Here is a 22,383-nt window from a genome sequence, read left to right as displayed (position 1 = left end):
GAATACTAGTTGCTAAGGTCGAGTAGTGCAATGCTTAATAGGTTTCGGTAAAAGTCGAGTGATTTCCTGTCACTCGCGAGTTATAGGAGTTGAATGTTTCAGATTTGTCGCAACTGTAAGGACGACGGACGGGGTCAGGCTTGTGTTTGATACTTGGTGGATTGCCCCGTCTGTCTAAATGAAAATGAACTAAGGTCGAAACGTGTCGGCGTTCGTGATCAAGTGTTTGAAAGTACTAATCTCATACCTAGTATGGGATGGGGAAGCCTAGTACCTGATTGAACTGGGGCGTGGCATACCTTCCGGCTGTCCTTGGAACATCGTTCCCATGGTGCATCATGTGGGTGCAAGTGCGGTCACAGTGCAGCAATAGGCCGGGACTGTGGAGCATTGCATGCCAAAGGAAATTGGCCCTGACACGTGCCTAAGGGATCGATGGGGACGACTGACAAATGAAGCGACCCTTCGTGGTGCGCGGATGTCGTGAGATTAGGTTTGCCATGCATGGTTAATAAATTCGAATCGATTCGTCTGCCTCTCACAGATTGGGACTACTTGATCACTATTCTGCACTGAGTAAAGATGGAACATGATGATGATTTTAATCTTGATGCTTGTTCAGTAATTGCTTGGAAACCATGTGTGTTTAGTATAAGTTGCTAATCTAGAATGGATAAAGAACATAGAACATGAGCTAAAATGGTTAAAGTAAGGACTGCTTAGACGCTTTTGGCAAAGAAAACCCCAGAGCCAGAAAGCCTTGCATGTCTAGGTGTCGACGGGTCAGTCTTGCTGAGTACTAGTTGCTCAGCCTTGTTGTGGCTAATCTTTTTCAGGTAATAGCTTGGGTGTTGGTACCACTTGGCCAACCCAGCTTCCCCCAGGCTGGACCGTCGAGTGAGATCCTTCCTTGGACGGCGAAGGAAGGAGTTTTTGATGTCATGATCGGCTCCGTCATGATGTCATGTATCGACGTTTAGCTTCCGCTAGTTTTATTTGACTTCGAACCTTGCAAATTTCAGTCTAAATTTTGAAAACTCTGATGTAATAAAATGTGGAACTTGTTGTCGTGATGGAATGTTGTAATCTCTGTGCTACTCACCTTCGCGTGAGCGTGCTTCTTGATCCTGTTTATGTGGTTTATCGGAGGAAATCCGACGGTCGACCAAGTTGACTTGCTTAAAGTGCATAATCGCGTGTTAGGCGACTTCAATGCATTTTAGTCAGGTTAATTTGGGCGGTTCCGCCACACTAAGTTCATGCATCCAAGGTTTCAGATAACGCCTAGTGACTTAAATGCACAATCATAATCAACATAATTCATTGCAGAAGTTTAGAAAACCGGGATACGCTCCGGGGCTTGCCTAGAATCCAACATTAGGTTAGTGTTTGTTAGACGACACTCGCTTGGCGAGCATCTCCCATCTTGGCACTTGCTTAGTCCTTCCATCTTTGGGATAGGTCCACCATACACCGTCTTCGGGTTCGGTTCCATCATCACGTCCTTAACGAGGTTTATCTAGCGTATCTAGATGAGATGCAAGATGCAAGTGCATGAATGTGAAGAACGGTAATATGAGATGCATTACATAAAAAAGGTTACACCACAAGACATGAACACTGAGAGAGCAAGTTATTTAACTAACTATCACTCAAGTCTACCATAGAGATAGCAAGCATAACAAGCATGGCACACTAGTTAACTCAAGTTAAGCTATTGCAAGCATTTAACAATCAAGAGCTAATTAAGCATAGTATCATATAAGAACTAGGGGTGATGGTGCTTATCAATATGGCCTACATAAGTGCATCACACAACTAGCAAGATGAAGGTGATCAAAGTATATTACATTTATTTTTAAACCACTCATGCACAAGTAAGTCACACACCAACATCACTAAGGTTCTAGTAAGCTATGCAGCAAAGTTATTTTGTAGCAACATGTATACATGACCATTTATTAGTTAAGTGCTTGACCAACATTATATAATACATTTATAAGATCCTCAGGTAGATCAATATAATTCTAATAGTGTTATGAGCTAACTAGCCAGCACACGAGGCAACATCAAGTCAAAGCTAATAACTTAAGCACATACACCGAATCTGGACAGCAGCACAATAGTCACTTGTTTTAACCACAACTAGAGATATAAGCATCCAACAAGGATGAACCTAGACTTTCTGTAAAGTTAATAAAATTATCTAAAACTTTGTTATTCACACCAAAAGCTGATTCAACAAATAACGAGGTGAAAGCACACCAATAAGCAGATCGGTACAAACAAGGATAGAAAACTAACATGAACTTCAGAGATGCATATCTGGAGTTCTAGACCTCCAACAACCATGATTCTTAACTTGGTAAAAACCTTATTAAGTTATATATAACTTTATTATTGTCATCTCAAGATGATTCAACAGTTAACAAGACTATACAACACAAAGAAGCAAATCTGTCCAAACTTGGACAGATTTTGACATTAAACTTTAGACAGCCATATCTGGAGTTATAGCTTTCACAACAAGATGGTTCTAGACTTTTTAGAAAGATTATAAAATTATTCATAACTTTGTTATAAACACCACAAGCTAAATACAAAGTTAACCAGGTCAAACATCACAAATAAGATATCTCTATCCAGATTAGGACAGATTCTGTCATTCCACTTCACAAGACCATAACTGGAGATTTAGACCACCAAAAGGGTGATCTTTAAAAATTTGAAAATCTAATAAAACTTCCTACACTTCTTATAATATCACAAAGATATGATTCAAAGATTAGCTAAGTCAAACGACACAAACATTTAAACCTGTACAGAGAGCACGCAAAACCTGACAATGAACTTGTAAAATCTATAGCTTCTAAACCATCAGGCTTATGGTCATGAAAATTTAACACAAGCTATATTATAAAGTTACCTAAAACTTTTGTAGTCACCAAATTTATATAAAACATCATTTTCATCATGAAAACATGACACCACAAAAGTACACATGCAGCCAAATTTCAGAAGGTAGCATAGTGTTGGTTTTGACGTGTTTCTCCCAACAGAGATTTCATACATATCATTCAAGGGCTCAAACAAACATCCATATAGATCAACTACATTTCACAAAGTTGGTGTAATTAAAGTAGCATCTCATGGCTTTAGCATATGCCTATTTGTTATTAACTTTCATTAACTTCTATATATATATATATATATATATATATATATATATATATATATATATATATATATATATATATATATATATATATATATATATATAGATTATAGTGCCATATGAGAACAACTAGTTTGGGGTTGAGATTTTTATGAGTGGTAGATGTTATCAAAACATGGCTACTGTACCAATTTCACATGCTCAGATTTTATAATTTAATTGCTATGAAAAAGATAAATTACAATTGCAAGAAAACATGCAAAAGCAAGATAATTCTAAAGATCATCATTTTTTATAAACACATAGCCATATTATATGTTATTATGGTAGAACAACATCATACAAAGGTAGTGGAACCATATTTTTCAATTTTACACCTACATAAAAATTATAACTTATTTAAAACCATTTATCAAGCAATAAACAAGTTAAATCAATAAGTCAATCATACTACATCTAATGAATATGAAATTTTTACCATATCACACATATAGCATCAGTAGCCTCCCATAAAAATTTCACAGAAATTGAAGCACCACAAATTTAGATATGAAAATGACAAGCAAAATAAGCAAAAATTGCCCATTAAATCAAAACATGATAAAAACCGCACACCACTAGCATGTTTAATATTTTTCTTAGCTAGAGAGTGTCATCACGAGACTAATATAACTAGAATCAAAATCTTTGGACTTATATAACTCAAGATATGCATCTAACCAACTTAAAAGGATTTCTAAAAGTACTTTGCATGGATAAATAAAAACATCAGAAACTTTCTACTAACACATATCATATTATATAACTACTACATAGTTCTTCTCACAAGAATTCCAAAACATCTTCATTTGCCATTTTAAAATTGTTCTACAATTTACTATGAATTTCCAAAGTTGCAGCTTTTTTAGATCTAGGAAATAAAGAAAACCGAGGCAATCTTGCAATCTAGCCCTTGGATCTATGGGTTAATGGTGCAAAAGTCCCTGGATTTCACCCATAAGCCCCTAACCTTTCTCCTTCTTCTCCAAATCAGTCCCTCATGCACTTAAACAGGCACACACGCAGATAGGCAAAGATTCAACACGCATTGCTTGGGCCGCCCGAGAACAGGGGGAAAGGAAGGGGTGTTGCTAGGGGAGGGAGAGGGGCGGCGCATAGGGCCAAGGAGGTGCTCACCAGTGGCGTGGCGACGAGGAAGAAGGGGTGGTGCAAGGAGTTTCCGTGGCGGAGGAAGGGGCGGATGGGGGCTCCTGCGGAGAGGGTTGCCCGGCGAGGGAGGGAGCTCGGGAAGGGGCAAAACGGAGGCGCGACGGCTTGGGGATGCTATCGCCGCGAGGAATCGAGCTGAGAGCTCACCACGGCGATGAATTTGGGCAGCAAAACTTGGGGAAACAATGGAGCTTTGCAGTCTGTACAGGGAGGATTGGAGGAGAGGGGAACCGGTCCTTAAATAGGAGGAGGATGGTGAGGATAAGGACGGTCGGAGTAACTCACCATGGGGCGCGCGGATTGGTGGGGAGGGAAGCTCCCATGGGTGCCGGCCAGGTGGAGCTCAGCCCCTGCAGGCCAACGGCATGCTTTTTGGTGACGTGAGGAAGGAGAAGGTGGCCTCACGAGTGGGCCCGGCCAAGAAAAACATCATGCCAACTTTGTCTCCTTAAAAGACCTAGCTACTGGTGTCCAAAAATTCTCCAAAAATACTCGTTGGAAATACAAAATCACCAAGAATCCATTGCCACAAGAATCAACTCAAAAGCTATTATAGTTTGCACAAAATCGCCAAAACAAAACAGCTAAAATTGAATTTTAAATGAATTTTTAACCCATCCAAACATCTCTGAAAAATTTGGTAAAAATATTTTAAAATCACTAAATGGTGTGTAGTATTCAAATAAAATAATTGGGGGCATAGTTGTGTGAAAAAAATTAGAGTTCCTTCACAAATTTGAATTTTTAACAATAAACAACAATTTCTGTGAAATTAACAATGCATGACTTCTACTTAATTTTGAACCTCTTCTTCTCAAAATCAGAAGAAGTGCTAATAACAAAAGATGTTTTTCTTGAATTGTTCTACAACTTTTATATTGACCAAAATTTATGTTGTCATATGAAATTTGATTTTCCACTCTTACCCCTTTTTAGTGCTTTCGAGGAACTTTCTTAACACTTGGTGAATTTGAAAGGTTTTCAAAAGTTTGGATTCAAACTTTGGGTGTGTTTTCTACCTTCTCAAATTAATTTGCTAGTTTTTCCTATTTAGCTCCTTGGTTGGCCCTATTTTGCTTGCTTTTGCCCTTTGCGGTATTTTTATGAAGTTGAATGGTATTTGAAAGTGCAAGCGGCAAAAATGTAGAGTTAAGTGTGATTTAGGTGCTTAATACCTTAATTACCCTTTGTTGATTCTTTGATTTAGTTTCTTAATCACTTCGATGATTCCCTAATTTAGCTGCTTAATTACTAGGGTTGTCACCCTTGTAAAGAAAAACGATCGATCAATGAATACAACCTTTCGGCGCCATGCCACCAAAACCCTAGGAGTAGAAGTAGAGTAGATTCAACGAGTTTCTTCTAGCGCGCAAGGCTGCATCGGCTTCGATCTCGGGTGAGCTTGTAAGTACCGTCACCCGGTCATTACGACCTCTATAAGAACTTTCTAAGTTAAGTCTTATATTCTGATATTGTCATGTAGCTAGTTATCGAATTATCTTAGATTGCAAGTAGAACTTTTTAGGCTTTGTCCAATATTCTGCTTCTTTTCGACGTTGCTCAAGTTATCGAACGACTTAGATCTGGTTAGGTTGTCTTCATCGGCTCCCTTGCCTTGTTTAAATGTTCGAAGTTATCAGATCGTGTTGGCTGGTAGACTCTGCATGATTTTAATACTTTATATATATGCTAGGTCTGATAGATCCTTACCCCTACCCCTCTTATTTCTAACCGTCAGGCTTCTGACGTCAGCGTGCTACCATTGAGAGCCGATGCTTTGGTCGGGTCTTATTCGTATCTCATGGAAGCATGATGACATCATTGAGACGATAGGGCCGCATGCGAGGCCTGCTAAGTTATGATCCAAATTCAGTTATATATACATAAAGGCCAACTTCGGACAGAGCAAAGCGAGGCCCGTCCCCGGAGGCTTGGGCCGAAGCAAAGCAGATGCTTTTAATGATTACTACAAGATGGAAGGCATTGTCAGGCGCCACACCATCCCGTACACTCCTCAACAGAATGGTGTGTTTGAGCGCATGAATAGAACCATCATCTCAAAGGCTCGTTGCATGCTGTCCAACACTCGTATGAACAGGCATTTTTGGGCAGAGGCTGCTAACACCACCTGCTACTTGATCAACAGGTCGCCTTCTATCCCACTTAATAAGAAAACTCCCATTGAGGTATGGTCTGGTACGCCTGCTGATTATTCACAGTTGAGAGTTTTTGGTTGCACTACTTATGCTCATGTTGATAATGGAAAGCTAGAACCTAGAGCCATTAAGTGTCTGTTTCTTGGTTATGGTTCTGGAGTAAAAGGATATAAGTTATGGAATCCTGAAACTAAAAAGACTTTCATGAGAAGGAGCGTTGTTTTCAATGAATCTGTTATGTTTAATGACAGCTTATCCACAGATGTTTCGCCAGTTAGTTCTGATGAGGAGCAACAACATGTTAGCGTGCAGGTGGAGCACGTAGATGATCAGGAAACTGAAATTATTGATAATGATGTTCATGATACTGTTCAGCACTCACCTCCTGTTTTGCAGCCACAAAATTAGTCTATTGCAGATCGCAGAACAAAGAGGAATTGTGGACCTCGTCCACGTTTAATTGAGGAATGTGATATGGTTCATTATGCTTTTAGTTGTGCTGAACAGGTGGAGAACACTCATGAGCCAGCTACATACACTGAAGTTGTTGGTTCTGGTGACCGCGAGAAGTGGATTTCCTCTATGCAAGAAGAGATGCAGTCACTTGAGAAAAATGGCACATGGAATGTTGTGTGCTTGCCTAAACAAAAGAAGGCCATCCATTGCAAATGGATCTTCAAGAGAAAGGAGGGTTTATCTCCCAGTGAGCCTTCGAGGTTTAAGGCAAGGTTAGTAGCAAAAGGCATCAGTAAGATTCCTGGTGTTGATTATAATGATGTATTCTCTCCAGTTGTAAAGCATAGTTCAATTCGTATATTTTTCAGTATTGTTTCTATGCGTGATCTTGAGCTTGAGCAGTTAGATGTAAAGACTGCGTTTCTACATGGAGAGCTCGAGGATGAGATATACATGGACCAGCTAGAAGGGTTCATAGTACCTGGTAAGGAGGATCATGTTTGCAAATTAAAGAGGTCCTTATATGGTTTGAAATAGCCTCCTCGTCAATGGTATAAAAGGTTTGATTCTTTTATGTTGTCACATGGCTTTAAGAGGTCTGAATTTGGTAGCTGTGTGTACATTAAATTTGTTGATGGATCACCTATATACTTGCTATTATATGTTGATGATATGTTGATTGCTGCCAAGAGCAAGAAAGAAATCACTACGTTGAAGAAACAGTTGAGTAGTGAGTTTGAGATGAAGGATCTTGGTGCTGCTAAGAAAATTCTAGGTATGGAGATTACCAGAAACAGAAATTCTGATTTGTTATTTCTTAGTGAGCAAAGTTATAGTAAGAAAGTTCTGCATCATTTTAACATGCATGATGCAAAGTTTGTTAGTACTCCTATTGCACCTCATTTTAAATTATTAGCTTTACAATGTGCTATTACTGATGAGGATTTTGAGTACATGTCAAGAGTTCCATATTCTAGTGCTGTTGGTTCTTTGATGTATGCCATGGTTTGCTCCCGTCCTGATTTATCCTATGCTATGAGTTTGGTTAGTAGATACATAGCTAATCCTGGTAAAGAACATTGGAAGGTTGTTTAGTGGATTTTCAGATACCTTCATGGCACAACAGATGCTTGTTTGAAGTTTGGCAGGACTGATGAGGGACTCATTGGCTACATGAATTCAGATTTTGCTACCGATTTGGATAAGCGGAGATCCCTCACAGGTTACGTGTTCACTATTGGTGGTTGTGCCGTGAGTTGGAGGGCAACATTGTAGCCCGTTGTTGCCCAGTCTACCGCTGAAGCAGAATACACGGCTATTGCTGAAGTATGTAAAGAATCAGTTTGGTTGAAAAGTTTGTTTGTTGAGCTTGTGGAGATGATTCTTGCATTAATCTATTTTGTGACAGTCAAAGTGCCATATATCTCACTAAAGATCAGACGTCCCATGAGAGAACAAAGCACATTGATGTCAAATACCATTATGTTCGCGATGTTGTCGTGCAAGGTAAGCTGAAGGTATGCAAGATAAGCACTCATGATAATCCTGCTGATACAATGACAAAGCCAGTTCCTGTTGCTAAGTTTGAGCTTTTCTCAAGCTTAGTTGGTATAACTATTTTGCCCATGAGGCTATTTGGTGCCGAAAGTGTTCTCTTTGTTGTTTCAGGGTGAAGGTTCATTTTATGCTACAAGAAGGAATTTGTCTCAAGGTGGAGTTTGTTGAGTTATGATCCAAATTCAGTTATATATACATAAAGGTCGATTTCGGACGGAGCGGCCGCCATTTGGGATAAGTTGAAATAGTTGTAAATCCCCGACGTTTGTAACCTCACTTGATATAGTGAAGATTTGTTGGCTGGCGCCTGTGGTTTTTCCTCTTCCAAGGAGGAAGGGTTTTCCACATTAAAATCTTGTGTCCCCTGAGTTTGATCTACTGTTCTTCGTTGGTTATATTGCCTATCGACTCTAATAAGGCCTTGCTGCTGCGAGCTTGTCTGTTAAGATTAACGGGTCGAAGTTAATGCCCTCTCACCGTGTTACCTTGTCTAAGTTCAATTATACAATCATGACATTGATTAGACTTTGTTACCTTAATAGGCTCGTAAGCGGTAGGCAAAAGGTCTTTGGTGCTTGTGCTCTAGTCTTTTATATTGTCAGATCGAGGTTAATGCCCTCTCATTCGTGTTGCCTTTTCTAAGTTCAATACCCTTACCAAGACATTAATTGAGGTCTGATAATGTATCTAACTTGCGTACAGTTAGCATCGGCTGGTCTGTTGCTATGTTCTAATCTTTTAAGTTAGTAAATTGATGACAATGCCTTCTCATTCGTGTTACCTTGTCTGAGTTCAATACAATTATCAAGACATTGGCCAGATTTGTTAGCTTATCTAATAAGCACGTGATTAATAAGGGCTTCCCTTTCATGGCTGTTGTATTACAATGCTTTATCTTAGTCCGTTAGCTGATATAGCCAATGGCACATGCCATTAATGTTTCATGTATTTACACCACATGCTTACATTAAATATCTATCTATTGTGGTGTTTATTCCCAGAACGTCTACTCATGAGCTCGAGAGGCTTTGCCGCCGATCGGCTTAGAAATTTAATGTTTACCTTCAAATTGACTGGCACGCCTTGCACCACTCGCAAGCCGATTTAGAGCCTGCACTGGGGTTAAGTAGATTTCACAGATCCTCCATATTGTTCAACGCAGAAGCCTGAGGTCTAGATTTTGCGTCAACACATCGATCCCAACAGCATCCTGAAATCCTCATGGAATTTTGAGAACAACATCGCGGGTTTCATTTGCCATTTTACGGGCGTGGAATGCTGGCACCCTTTTGAGAACAGGGTTCTCTCTTTGCGTCTCAGCAACCTGGGTCTTGAGGCCAATTTCCTCAAGGTCTCGAGAATTGTACAAGCATGACCGGCCTGGACTTGTCGAGTAACAATTTTTCAGGAGCCATCCCTTCCAATATGGCATGGCAGCTGTCCAGTCTGACGTCTTTGACCTCTCATATAATAAATTTTCGGGTGAACTCCCAATCGGTATCTCAAACATCACATACCTGAACACTCTCAACCTTCAACACAACCAACTCAGTGGCCAAATTTCAGATCGATACGAGTTTTCTAGGTTATTTTTGTTCAATGTTGCAGACAACCAATTATCTGGTCCTATTCCGTTGCATTTGCAGATGTTTCCGCCTTCAAACTTTGCTGGTAACCAAGGGCTTTGTGGTGCACCGTTGGCTGCATGTGACCGTAGAAGCAAATGGATCAGCGACGAGTCCAGTATTGGCGTGGCTGTCGGGTTGGTGGTAGGCTTCGTGGTGGCTTTCTACTTCCCCCCCTGCTTCATTTTTCTCCCAGAGGCTCCGCCCGTACTTCTTCCGCATATTCTGACATCAATCATCTCTGGAGGCTAAATGAGCATCTGCAACACTGGTTCTTTCTTTAACATTTACCAGCACTTTGGTTTTCAGTTAATTTGTGCACTCGGCAGTTTCGCAAATGAGAAGTTTCGTTTGCACTGCACATTTCAACACTTAAAATTTCCAAAACCATCTCTGGCGTGGCAGCTTGTAAAACATGGGAAGTACTTAGTTTCAATCGAGCTTTAGGATATCTGCATACTGCATACATCATGTCGTCCATGAACCCTCTCGAGCAACGGCTTATCATGAATGTAATAACTGGCGAAAGATGCTTAGTACATCTGTGAACGCATCTTGATCATCGCGGCCATGTTCGGAGAAGGCATCTCATGCCGTTTGCAGTACAGCAAATGCGTAGTAAAAACAATGCAGACGTGAGTGCAGTTGGTGGCGCGCCAACGCGGAAGACAACAGCGTCACGACCGGCGCCGTGTTAGTCAAACACGGTAGACGCCAATTGGCAAGTGCGTGGCTGCCCAATTTCACGCGAGGAGATATAAACTTCTCCCCACCGACACGGCGACGTCGTCCCATACTCCCATCTCCTTCGCTTTCCATCTCGTCTCCATCCGACACTAGGTGCAATTAACCCTAACATTTAACAGAAGGGATTGATCTCCCCTTTCATCTGTCGCGGGTGATGCCTTGTGCAGTTCTGCTTTGCCTGGATCAACTAAGAGCCGGTAATTCTCCTGAAACACATCCTCTGTTTCAGATTTTACACGACTGTTGAACATCTAGTGATGGCGCTGCTACACATATGGAGAAAAAAAACTAATATTTCGAGTTCTTGTTTTTTTTTCTCACTTATGCAGGTAGGCATCACCATATTTTGTGCCTGTGTAGGAACACTATTTCTTCATTACAAGAGAAGTTTTTTTTAAGCAATAAGCAAGAGAAGGTTTTGGATATCCTTTCACAGCTTTGAGTGGAACCATGTCTTGGATGGTCGGTGGTATCAAGTTCCTCCTTTGGTTTCTGCTTTTGAGCAGCTCATCATTTTGTTTCGGTTCCGAACTTGATGTAACCTGCTTGAAGACTTTACAGAAATCAGTGATTGATCCTAGGGGCATATTGAAATCCTCATGGAATTTCAGCAGATTCATATGCGGCTTTACTGGTGTGGAATGTTGGCAGCCTGATGAAGATGACAGGTTTCTTTCGCTGAGTCTAAGCAACCTCGGGCTTCAAGGCCAATTTCCTCAGGGTCTTGAGTATTGCACTAGTCTAGTCAGCCTTGACCTGTCAAATAACAATTTTTCAGGGCCCATCCCTTTGAACATCACACGGCAGGTGACATACTTGACATTTCTGGATCTCTCGTACAACAGGTTTTCAGGTGAAATTCCAATAGGCATCTGCAATATGGACCTGAACGTCCTAAACATTCAGCACAACCAACTCAGTGGTCAAATTCCAAGACAATTCGATGAGATTCTTCGGTTAACATCTCTCAATGTCGCAGATAACCAGTTATCTGGGCTTATTCCTTCATTCTTATCCAAGTTCCCAGCATCCAACTTTGCTGGTAATAATCAAGGGCTTTGCGGTCCACCGTTGGATGATTGTGGCAATACAAACAAAGCGTGTCTGGGATCACGCAGGATCAACGACGAGTTCATTATTGGCTCGGCTGCTGGGTTCGTGGTGGGATTTGTGGTGGCGTTCTACTTCCCGCATATGTTCATCTTCTCCCAACGGCTCCATCCATATGTCTACCGCATATGTTAATGTCTATTTGTTCTGAAACGTTGTGGAGAGTCGAGACCAAGTGAGTGATTAGACTGCAATTAATTCTTTTTTCCCCTATTAGCAGACAAAAAGGAAACATTCTCTGAATTTGTGTTCATGGAAACCTGCAAATGAGGTGCTTGTTATGCTGTAAATGCGGATTTCAGCACTTCCCATTCCCAAAAATGATTTTGAGGCACAATGGAATGGGGAGCACGAACTAGGGGTACTTGGATGTTGACTCGCCGCCGCCGTGAGTGCTCGTTGGAGAGGATAATGAATTAACCATATATTTGCTTTAAGATTTGTACAAGTTTTATATGAAAAGAACCACCCATTGCCTAAGTTTTCATTTCCTGGTCTGCCGGAGCCGGCCTGCTATAAGTACTGAATAACTTAGTCAGTGTCCTCTTAAATCAACGGTGTGATGGCAATAGAGCATAAATTCTAGCATCTGATCAGCTCAAGGGTTTTTTTCGTGAATATACAGGAGAGCTGCGTATCTTTGTATTAAGAAGAAATAACGTTTAGAAACGTTACAACGTGGGCCAACCGGGCGCACGCACACAATGCGGGCCAACCGGGCACATGCACACGGTTTGAACAACGGTGGCAACGCATCCACCCAACCAGTACAACCATAGCGGCAAAGAATCCGCCCAAAGCAACCAACAACGGCGGCAAAACATCTGCCTGAAACAACCAATGACAGTGGCAAAGCATCCGCCCTAAGCAACCAATGACGTCTGCCAGAGAAGAGGGGGCCGCAAAGCATCCGCCGGACGACGACAACCTAAGCAACCCGGGCAAGGTGGACAAATCAAAGCGAAGGCAGGCGCCCGGCTGGAGACGACTGGGGGCGGTGTTCGGCAACGATCCCTGCAGTGGTGGCAGTAAGAACCCACTGAGCTTCCAAGACAACACCTCAAAGGAGGGGGCGACACCACTGGCGCCGTTGTTGTCTGACCAACACGTTCAAGGCTTTCACCCGGAAGCTCACCGTAGGGGAGGGAAAAGGGGGAATGAATGATGCCTTCAAGAAGGGAAGCGGTGCCCGGGGGCGTCGCCATCATTGACCCGCAAGCAGGCACAAGGCTTTCGCCTACACCCCATTCCTGTTGGAGGTATGCCCTAGAGGCAATCATAGAGATGATGATATTCCATTTGTATCCATGATTTATATTGTGTTCGTTGAATATCCATTAAAGGCTACTTGAATTGATTTGCAATTATGTGAATTGTATGTGAAACTCTTTACTTGTATGGTTATTCTAAAGTTGTCCCTAGTCGGTGTTCATGTGAGGACACACATGAATATTAGACTAGCACATGTATTAGTTGATGACTATGTTTCACAAGTCATGGACATGGAGATGTTGAACTAATAATGTGGGCACATGTGGAGACATGTGCTAGGACTGACCCAACACGAGAAGTAGTTCTCTCTTTACACAACATATACGCTTTGTCCTTAGACCTGAGATTGTCGCATGTACTCAAGATGTGGATCGACTTACTTAGGGGCTATCAAACGCTACGCCGTAACAGGGTAGTTATAAAGGTAGCTTTCGGGTTTGTCAAGAAGCATGCTATGAGACATGGTCAATCAAGATGGGATTTGCCCCTCTCTGATTGAGAGTGATATCTCTAGGCCCCTCGAGTGATCGGATCCGAAAATGCATGGCCATGCTACGTATGGTTAAGAGTTAACCTACAAAGGGATTCCGAATCATAGGATCGAGAAAGAGCGGTCGGCTTGAAGCTAGACCAAATATCGTGAGGCAAAGGGAATAGCATGTATATAATGTTGTGATGGTTCGTCTGATATGATCTTCGTGTGCGTATAGGAGTTGACACGTCTTGTTAGAGGCCGCTACCGACTATTGGGCCGAATAGGAGTACTCGGGCCATGTCTATACGTATCCGAACCCATAGGGTCACACACTTAAGGGGCTGGAAGCCCAATTCGGATGTGATCCGAGTTGGATTAGGTTTAGAAGTACTAATGGGCCTCGGACCTAGAGGCCCGTTAGGAACCTCTATAAATAGAGGGGTGGGGGCGCCCTAGGGTTTACACCTTTTGGCGAAAGACATCTGCCGCGCCTCCCACGCCCTCGCCTGTTGCAACTCACAGATCTAGCAGTCCGGCTTGCAACGCTTCCTCCCTGCATGTGTGGATACCTTGGAGGAGTTGTGCCTGCAGCACTTGGACGAGCCGCCGACAAGCCACGACTAGCCGACGACGAGCCGCGGCACGAGGGCGATCTTGCTGCACGTGGACGAGCTGCTGAGGAGCTGCTGGACGTCGACGTGATCGACTACGTACGACTACGCTGATCGACTTCGCTGCATCGACGCGAATCTACATCTTCCGCACCAGTGCGTCGAGTGGTAATCCCGTGATCCTTATACGGCAGTTTTCCTTGTTTACGCGGTAGAAAATTTTGATTTGCGCTAGTGTAGCCTACCTCGTATCCCTACAATTCCCTCCCCAGAAATCACTGCCGCCACTAGGAGCACAGACCACCGGGCGCCAAGGAGCCGAAGAATGCCGCCACATAGCCAGTTGCCCGGTCCCCCGCCGGTGGAACTTGGCGCAGCCACCAGATAGGGGTTTGGGGGGGGGGGGGCAGGGCAGCCACCCCGCCTGTAGCTCCCCGTCATCGTTGCTCGCCTCTACCGAGCAGTAGCACGTTCGGCTCCTCAACTCCCGCCGACCGCGGCCTCCTCCTTGTCGGCGCTAGGACCGCCACCGCCACCTACTCAGGGGGGCAGCCACCCAGCCTGCAGCTCCCCACCATCACCGCCCTCGTTGCTCGCCTCTGCCGAGCAGCAGCACGTCGGCTCCTCGGCTCCCGCCGGCCGTGGCCTCCTCCTCGCCGGTGCCCTGAAGGCCTCCATGGCCGCAACCGCTGTCGCCACTTGCTTGGGGGAGGGGGGAGGGGGCGGCCACCCGACTTGCAGCTCCCCGCCATCGCCGCGCTTATTGCTCACCTTTGCCGAGCAGCAGCACGTCCTACTCAACACCCTCCGGCCGCGGCCTCCTCCTCGCCGGTGCCAAGAAGGCCTCCATGGCCACAACCACCACCGCCTTCTCTAGCCATCTTGCTGCTGCATGCCGTGCTGCTCGCCCGCAACCCTCTTCTCCACGCAGATCAGGCACCGGGATGGTCGTATCCGGCCACCAAGGTGCCGGATCCGCCGCCCCTCGCCGCGCCGTCACCCTGCTAGCGGAGCTGCTCCGCACAGTCCTACTAGTGCGCGCAGCCCTAGCGAGGAAGATGCCCCACCGCCTCCATCATAGGGGCCCACACTGGCTTCGGCAGCCCCTCCGGCTGTGGCAGGGGAGGGGAGGAGAGGGAGGGGGCGACGGAGGCTGAGGTCACGGGTGCCGCCCATGTCGCCCGAGCGGGGACGACGTGGGGACCTCCTCACGTGAGAAGCTCCCTGGCCTTGTTTTCTTATTTTGACCAAGACAATCTATACCTAATATTAAAGTGCGGTTATTTCTTCCAACCGTCGTTTCTTCCAACCATCATGGTCATTTTGCAAAAAAACCCTTAAATTTTTGATAATCAACCCGTAGTCCTTGGTTGAGCACTTGTTGTTTTTGCTAAGAAGTCCCTGTGGCATCCATCCTTCCGTGTCCTATCCCTTCCTTGAGCTCCTCTCCCAGTCGCACGAGGAGGCCGCGGCGTGGTCTGCCTGCCGGCGGCGGCCAGCCGCCGCACACGAGGAGGCCGCGACGTGGTCGGAGGAGGCGTCGCGGCAGGTCTGGGGCAGCGCCATCCCCTTTCGTGAGCTCGTCTTCCAGTCTGCCGCCGGTTTCCTCTTCTCCGCCGCCCTCTCCCTCCCTTCCCCATGCCATAGTCCTTGGAGCAATTCTTGATGATTTTGCAAAAAGGTCCCGCAGGCCGTCTCCTCTAGGCGTCCTCCTCATCCTCCATCTAGATCCGGCATGGTGCGCCGGCTATTCTCCCATGCCACTATCGCTGGCACCACACCCTGGCTGCCTGCTGGCGCAAGCCACTCTTGTCTCACTGGCAGCTGCGCACAACCCCAGCCCCAAAGCTACCTACGGTGCGCGACCGCCCTCCCTTGCTAGTGACCCCGCGTGCCTCCGCGTGCCTCCGGCCATTTTGAAGTGTTCGGTCTGACACCTACAATTTCTTCCCCAGTGGCCGGTGTAGTTGTTTTTGACCTTCCATGACCTATAGCACACGTTTTCTTAACGAACATGCGTGACCTAACACACGCTTTCATAGCCGAACACGCTTCCGGAGGCCATTTGGAAGTGTTCGGTCTAACACCCACGATTTCATCCCCGGTGGCCAGTGTAGCTTTTTTTGCCTTCGATGACCTATAGCTCAAGTTTTCATGGCCTAACACGCGTCCGGAGGCCATTTTCACTTGTTCGGTCTGACACCCACATTTTCATCCCCAGTGGCCGGTGTAGCTTTTTTTGGCCTTCAAAGACTTATAGCGCAGGTTTTCTTGCTGAACACGCGTTTGGAGGCCATTTTCACGTCTTCGGTCCATCCCCACGTTTTTGTCCATGGTGGCCGGTGCGGCCGTTTTCGGGCTCCCGTGACCTATAACACAGGTTTTCATAGTCGAACACGTGTCCGGAGGCCATTTTCAAGCGTTCGGTCTGGCACCCACGTTTTCGTCTCCGGTGGCCGGTGTAGCTATTTTTGGCCTTCCATTAGCTATAGCACACGTTTTCATGGACGAACATGCTTCCGGAGTCCATTTTCACTTGTTCGGTCTTACAACCACGTTTTCGTCCTCGGTGGCCGGTGTAGCCATTTTTGGCCTTCCATAACCTATAGCACATGTTTTCATGGCCGAACACACGTCTGGAGGCCAATTACACGTCTTCGGTCCATCCCTGCATTTTCATCCCCGGTGGCTGGTGCGGCAGTTTTCGGGCTCCCGCGACCAGTAACACACGTTTTCATGGCCGAACAAGCGTCCGAAGACCATTTTCAGTTATTTGGTCCATCCGACACGTTTTCGTACCAGGTGTCCGGTGTGGCCGTTTTCGGGCTCGTGTGACCTATAACACACGTTTTCATAGCTGAACATGCATTCGGAGGCCATTTTGAAGTGTTTGGTCTGACACCCACGATTTCTTCCCCAGTGGCCGGTGTAGCTGTTTTTGGCCTTCCATGACCTATAGCACACGTTTTCTTAACGAACACGCGTCTGGAGGCCATTTTCACATCTTTAGTCCATCCCCACGTTTTCGTCCGTGGTGGCCGGTGCGGCCGTTTTTGGGCTCCCGCGACATATAACACACGTTTTCATGGCCGAACACAGATCCGAAGGCCATTTTTAGTTATTCGATCCATCCCCCATGTTTTCGTACCCGGTGTCCGGTGTGGCGATTTTCGAGCTCCCACGACATTTAACACACGTTTTCATAGCCGAGCACGGACACCCCGTTTTCATCCACGGTGGCTGGTGTAGCTATTTTTGGCCTTCCATGACTTATAGCACACGTTTTCATGGCCGAACACGTGTCTGGAGGCCATTTTCACATCTTCGGTCCATCCCCCATGTTTTCGTCCCAAGTGGCCGGTGTAGCCTTTTTCGGGCTACCGTGACTTATAACACACGTTTTAATAGCCGAACACACATCCAGAGGCTATTTTCAAGTATTTGGTCTCACACCCATGATTTCATCTCCGGTGGCCGGTGTGGCCATTTTCGAGCTCGCGTGACCTATAACACACCTTCCATGATCTATAGCACAAGTTTTCATGCCCGAACACGCGTCCGGAGGCTATTTTCAGTTATTCGGTCCATTCCCCACGTTTTCGAACCCGATGTGCGGAGTGGCCGTTTTCGGGCTCGCATGACCTAACACACGTTTTCATAGCCGAACACGCGTCCGGAGGCCATTTTGAAGTGTTCGGTCTGACACCCACGATTTCATCCCCGGTGGCCGATGTAGCCTTTTTTGGCCTTCCATGATCTATAGCACACGTTTTCATGGACGAACACACGTCCGGAGTCCATTTCAATTGTTCAGTCTGACACCTACGTTTTTGACCCCGGTGGCCGGTGTAGCTTTTTTTGGCCTTCCATGACCTATAGCACACGTTTGCTTGCCAAACACGTGTCTGGAGGCTATTTTCACATCTTCGGTCCATGCTGCACGTTTTTGTCCCCGGTGGCCGATGCGACCGTTTTCGGGCTCCCGTGACCTATAAAACACGTTTCCATGGCCGAACACACATCCTGAGGCCATTTTAAGTTGTTCGGTCCATCCCCCATGTTTTCGTCCCCTGTGTCCGATGTGGCCGTTTTCGATCTCCCAGGACCTATAACACACGTTTTCATGCCCGAACACGCGTCTGGAGGTCATTTTCAGTTATTCGGTCCATTCCCCACGTTTTCGAACCCGGTGTTCAGTGTGGCTGTTTTCGGACTTGCGTGACCTATAACACACGTTTTCATAGCCGAACACATGTCTGGAGGGTATTTTTAAGTGTTCGGTCTGATACCCACGATTTGATCCCCGGCGGCCGATGTAGCCTTTTTTGGCCTTCCATTTTTGTTAGGTTGTATTTACCTGTATGTACACTAGTGGGCCTACGTGCCTTGCTTCGTGTATGAGCTGGCAGGCAGCCTGCCTGTGGGCACCGCCGGCCCTAGCGAGTCAAGGGTGGCAGCTAGGGTTCCTAGCTGCCCCTGCGCCTAGTCCCCGAGGCCTATATATGGTTGTAGCCTGTGCTCCTGTATAAACAATCTAATCTTTCCTCGCCTAAATATCTCTTTCATGGTATCACGAGTCTAGGTTTCAGCCCTAGGTCTCCAGCTTCCGCTTTTCGCACGACACCGTGCCTTCTCTCCCATGGCTGGCTCCCTCGGTGCTCCTATCGCCGCCCCTACTGGCGCCTCGGATGCCCCTGCTGTCGCTCCTAGCGCCCCAAGCGGCGCTGCTGCCACAGCCCCCGCTTCCTCTAAGCGCGACGCGGTGCAGCACGAGGCCGCCGCCGTCGCCACGACTGCCGATGCCCGTGCTCGCGTGGCCGCTGAGTGCGTCCTCACCGTCGTCGTCGCTGCTCGCGAGGAGGCTACTGCCCGTGAGCAGGCTACTGTCGACGCCGCTGCCCGTGAGCACGAGGCGCTGGAGCGCGCTCTCGATCCCCCTCGCCCCGATGACACCATCTTCGCCGATGACCTCAATGACGCCCTCCTCCATCAGGAAGCCGCCCACCTCTTGGCGCTCCATGCTCAGGCAGTGGCTATCCATCATATCCGCGCCCTTTTCACCGTCATCCTCAACGTGAAGACCGGCAACTACACGCGGCGGCGCAGCCAGTTTCTCCTTACCCTCGGCAAGTACTCACTGTCCGGCCACGTCCTCACCGACACCGTCAGCACCCATCCCGACTGGGTCCGGATGGACTGCGTCGTCGTCACGTGCCTCTCCGGCACACATTTTTATGGCTGAACACGCGTCCGGAGGCCATTTTCACTTGTTCGATCTGACACCCACATTTTCGTCCCCGGTGGCCGGTGTAGCTGTTTTTGGCCTTCCTTAACCTATAGAACATGTTTTCATGGCTGAACACGCATCTGGAGGCCAATTACATGTCTTAGGTCCATCCCTGCATATTCATCCCCGATGGCCGGTGCGGCCGTTTTCGGGCTCCCGCGACCTATAACACACGTTTTCATGGTCGAACAAGCGTCCGGAGACCATTTTTAGTTATTTGGTCCATCCCACACGTTTTCGTACCAGGTGTCCAGTGTGGCCGTTTTCGGGCTCGTGTGACCTATAATACACGTTTTCATAGCCGAACATGCGTTCAGAGGCCATTTTGAAGTGTTCGGTCTAACACCCACGATTTCATCCCCGGTGGTCGGTGTAGCTGTTTTTTGCCTTCCATAACCTATAGCACACGTTTTCATGGCCGAACACCCGTCTCGAGGCCATTTTCAAGTGTTCGATCTAACACCCACGTTTTCGTACCCGGTGTCCAGTGTGGCGTTTTTTGGCCTTCCATGACATAGCACACGTTTTCATCTCCAAATACACGTCCGGAGGCCATTTTCAGTTATCCGGTCCATCCCCCACGTTTTAGTCCCCAATGTCCGGTGTGGCCGTTTTCGGGCTCACTTGACCTATGGAGGCCATTTTCACGTCTTCGGTCCATCCCCACGTTTTCGTGCCCGGTGGCCCGTGCAGCCGTTTTCTGGCTCCCGTGACCTATAACACATGTTTTCATGGCCGACCACACAGCTTGAGGCCATTTTCTGTTATTCGGTCCATCCCACATATTTGTTTCTGTACCCGATGTGCGGAGTGGCCGTTTTCGGCCTCGCGTGACCTATAACACACGTTTGCAAGGCCGAACACGCGTGAGGAGGCCATTTTCAATTGTTAGGTCTGACACCCACGTTTTCATCCTCGATGGCCGGTGTAATTGTTTTTCGCATTCCATGACTTATGGCACACGTTTTCTTGCCGAACGCTGGTCCAGAGGCCATTTTCGGTTATTCGGTCCATCTCCCTCCTTTTCGTCCCCAGTGGTCGGTGCGGCCATTTTCGGGCTCCTGTGACCTATAACACATGTTTTCATGGCCGAACAAGCGTCTGGACGCCATTTACACATCTTCAGTCGATCCCCCACGTTTTCGTCACGAGTGGCCGATGGGGCCATTTTTGGGCTCCCTTGACCTATAACACACATTTTCATGGCCGAACACACATCCAGATGCCATTTTCATTTGTTTGGTCCATCCCATACGTTTTTGTCCCTAGCGGCCACACCGGCCGCTTTCGGGCTCCTGCGACATATAACACATGTTTTCATGGCCGAACACGCGTCCGGAAGCCATTTTCAGTTATTGGTCCATCCCCCACGTTTTCGTACCCGGTGTCCGGTGTGGCCGTTTCTGGGCTCGCGACACCTATAACACACGTTTTCATAGCCGAACATGCGTCCGGAGGCCATTTTGAAGTGTTCAGTCTAACACCCACGATTGCATCCTAGTGGCCGGTGTAGCCTTTTTTGGCCTTCCATGACCTATAGCACACGTTTTCATGGCCGAACACGCATCCGGAGGCCATTTTCACAGCTTCAGTCCATCCCCCACGTCTTCATCCCTGGTGGCCGATGCAGCCGTTTTTGGGCTCCCGTGACCTATAACACATGTTTTCATGGCCGAACACACATCCGGAGGCAATTTTCAATTATTCGGTCCATCTCCCATGTTTTCGTGCCTGGTGTCCGGTGTAGCTATTTTGGGCCATCCATGACCTACAACACACGTTTCCATGGCCGAACCATGTTCGGAGGCCAATTTCACATCCTCGGTCCATCCCCACGTTTTCAACCTCGGTGGCCGGTGCGGCCATTTTTGGGCTTCTATGACCTATACACACGTTTTCATGGCCGACCACACATCTAGAGGCCATTTTCAGTTGTTTGGTCCATCCCCCACGTTTTCGTGCCCAGTGGCCGGTAAGGCCGTTTTCAGGCTCCCACGACCTATAGCACACGTTTTCATGGCCGAACACGCGTCCGGAGGCCATTTTCAGTTTTTGGTCCATCCCCCACGTTTTTGTACCCGGTGTCCGGTGTGTCTGTTTTGGGGCTCGCGTGACATATAACACACGTTTTCATGGCCGAACACGCGTTCGGAGGCCATTTTGAATTGTTCGGTCTGACACCCACGTTGTTGTCCCAGGTGGCTGGTGTAACTGTTTTTTCGCCTTCCATGACTTATAACACATGTTTTCTTGCCAAACACACACGATTTCATCCCCAGTGGCCAGTAAGGCCGTTTTCGGGCTCCCGTGACCTACAACACATGTCCGGAGGCCAGTTTCAGTTATTCGATCCATCCCCCACGTTTTCGTACCCGGTGTCTGTTGTGGCCGTTTTCGAGCTCGCGTGACCTATAACACACGTTTTCATAGCCGAACACACGTCCGGAGGCCATTTTCAAGCGTTCGGTCTGACACCCACGTTTCGTCCCCTATGGCCGGTGTAGCTGTTTTTGGCGTTCCATGACCAACAGCACACGTTTTCATGGCTGAAAACACGTCGGAAGGCCATTTTCACGTCTTCGGTCCATCCCCCACGTTTTCGTCTCCAGTGGCCAGTGCGGGCGTTTTTCGTCCGCTTAGTCCCTCCTGAGCTTCAGGAATTGAGTGTGAAATTTTAATTTTCGTACGATATCTGACCTAAAC

General features: G+C 46.8%; 1 protein-coding gene across 1 annotated transcript; it reads left to right on the top strand.

Moving 5' to 3' along the window:
• Window positions 1–10,806: 10,806 nt before the first annotated feature.
• LOC117861567 (probably inactive leucine-rich repeat receptor-like protein kinase At5g48380) lies at window positions 10,807–12,829 on the top strand. The gene is made up of 2 exons (XM_034745138.2): window positions 10,807–11,122; window positions 11,255–12,829. The coding sequence occupies exon 2, from the start codon at window positions 11,376–11,378 to the stop codon at window positions 12,168–12,170; it is 795 nt and encodes a 264-aa protein (XP_034601029.1). The 5' UTR covers window positions 10,807–11,122; window positions 11,255–11,375; the 3' UTR covers window positions 12,171–12,829.
• Window positions 12,830–22,383: the final 9,554 nt, after the last annotated feature.

The sequence above is a fragment of the Setaria viridis genome, chromosome 6, assembly GCF_005286985.2.
Source record: "Setaria viridis chromosome 6, Setaria_viridis_v4.0, whole genome shotgun sequence".
In the NCBI taxonomy this organism is placed as follows: domain Eukaryota; kingdom Viridiplantae; phylum Streptophyta; class Magnoliopsida; order Poales; family Poaceae; genus Setaria; species Setaria viridis.
Note: the sequence above shows the minus strand (reverse complement) of the source record. Positions and strands in the feature narration are given on the sequence as shown.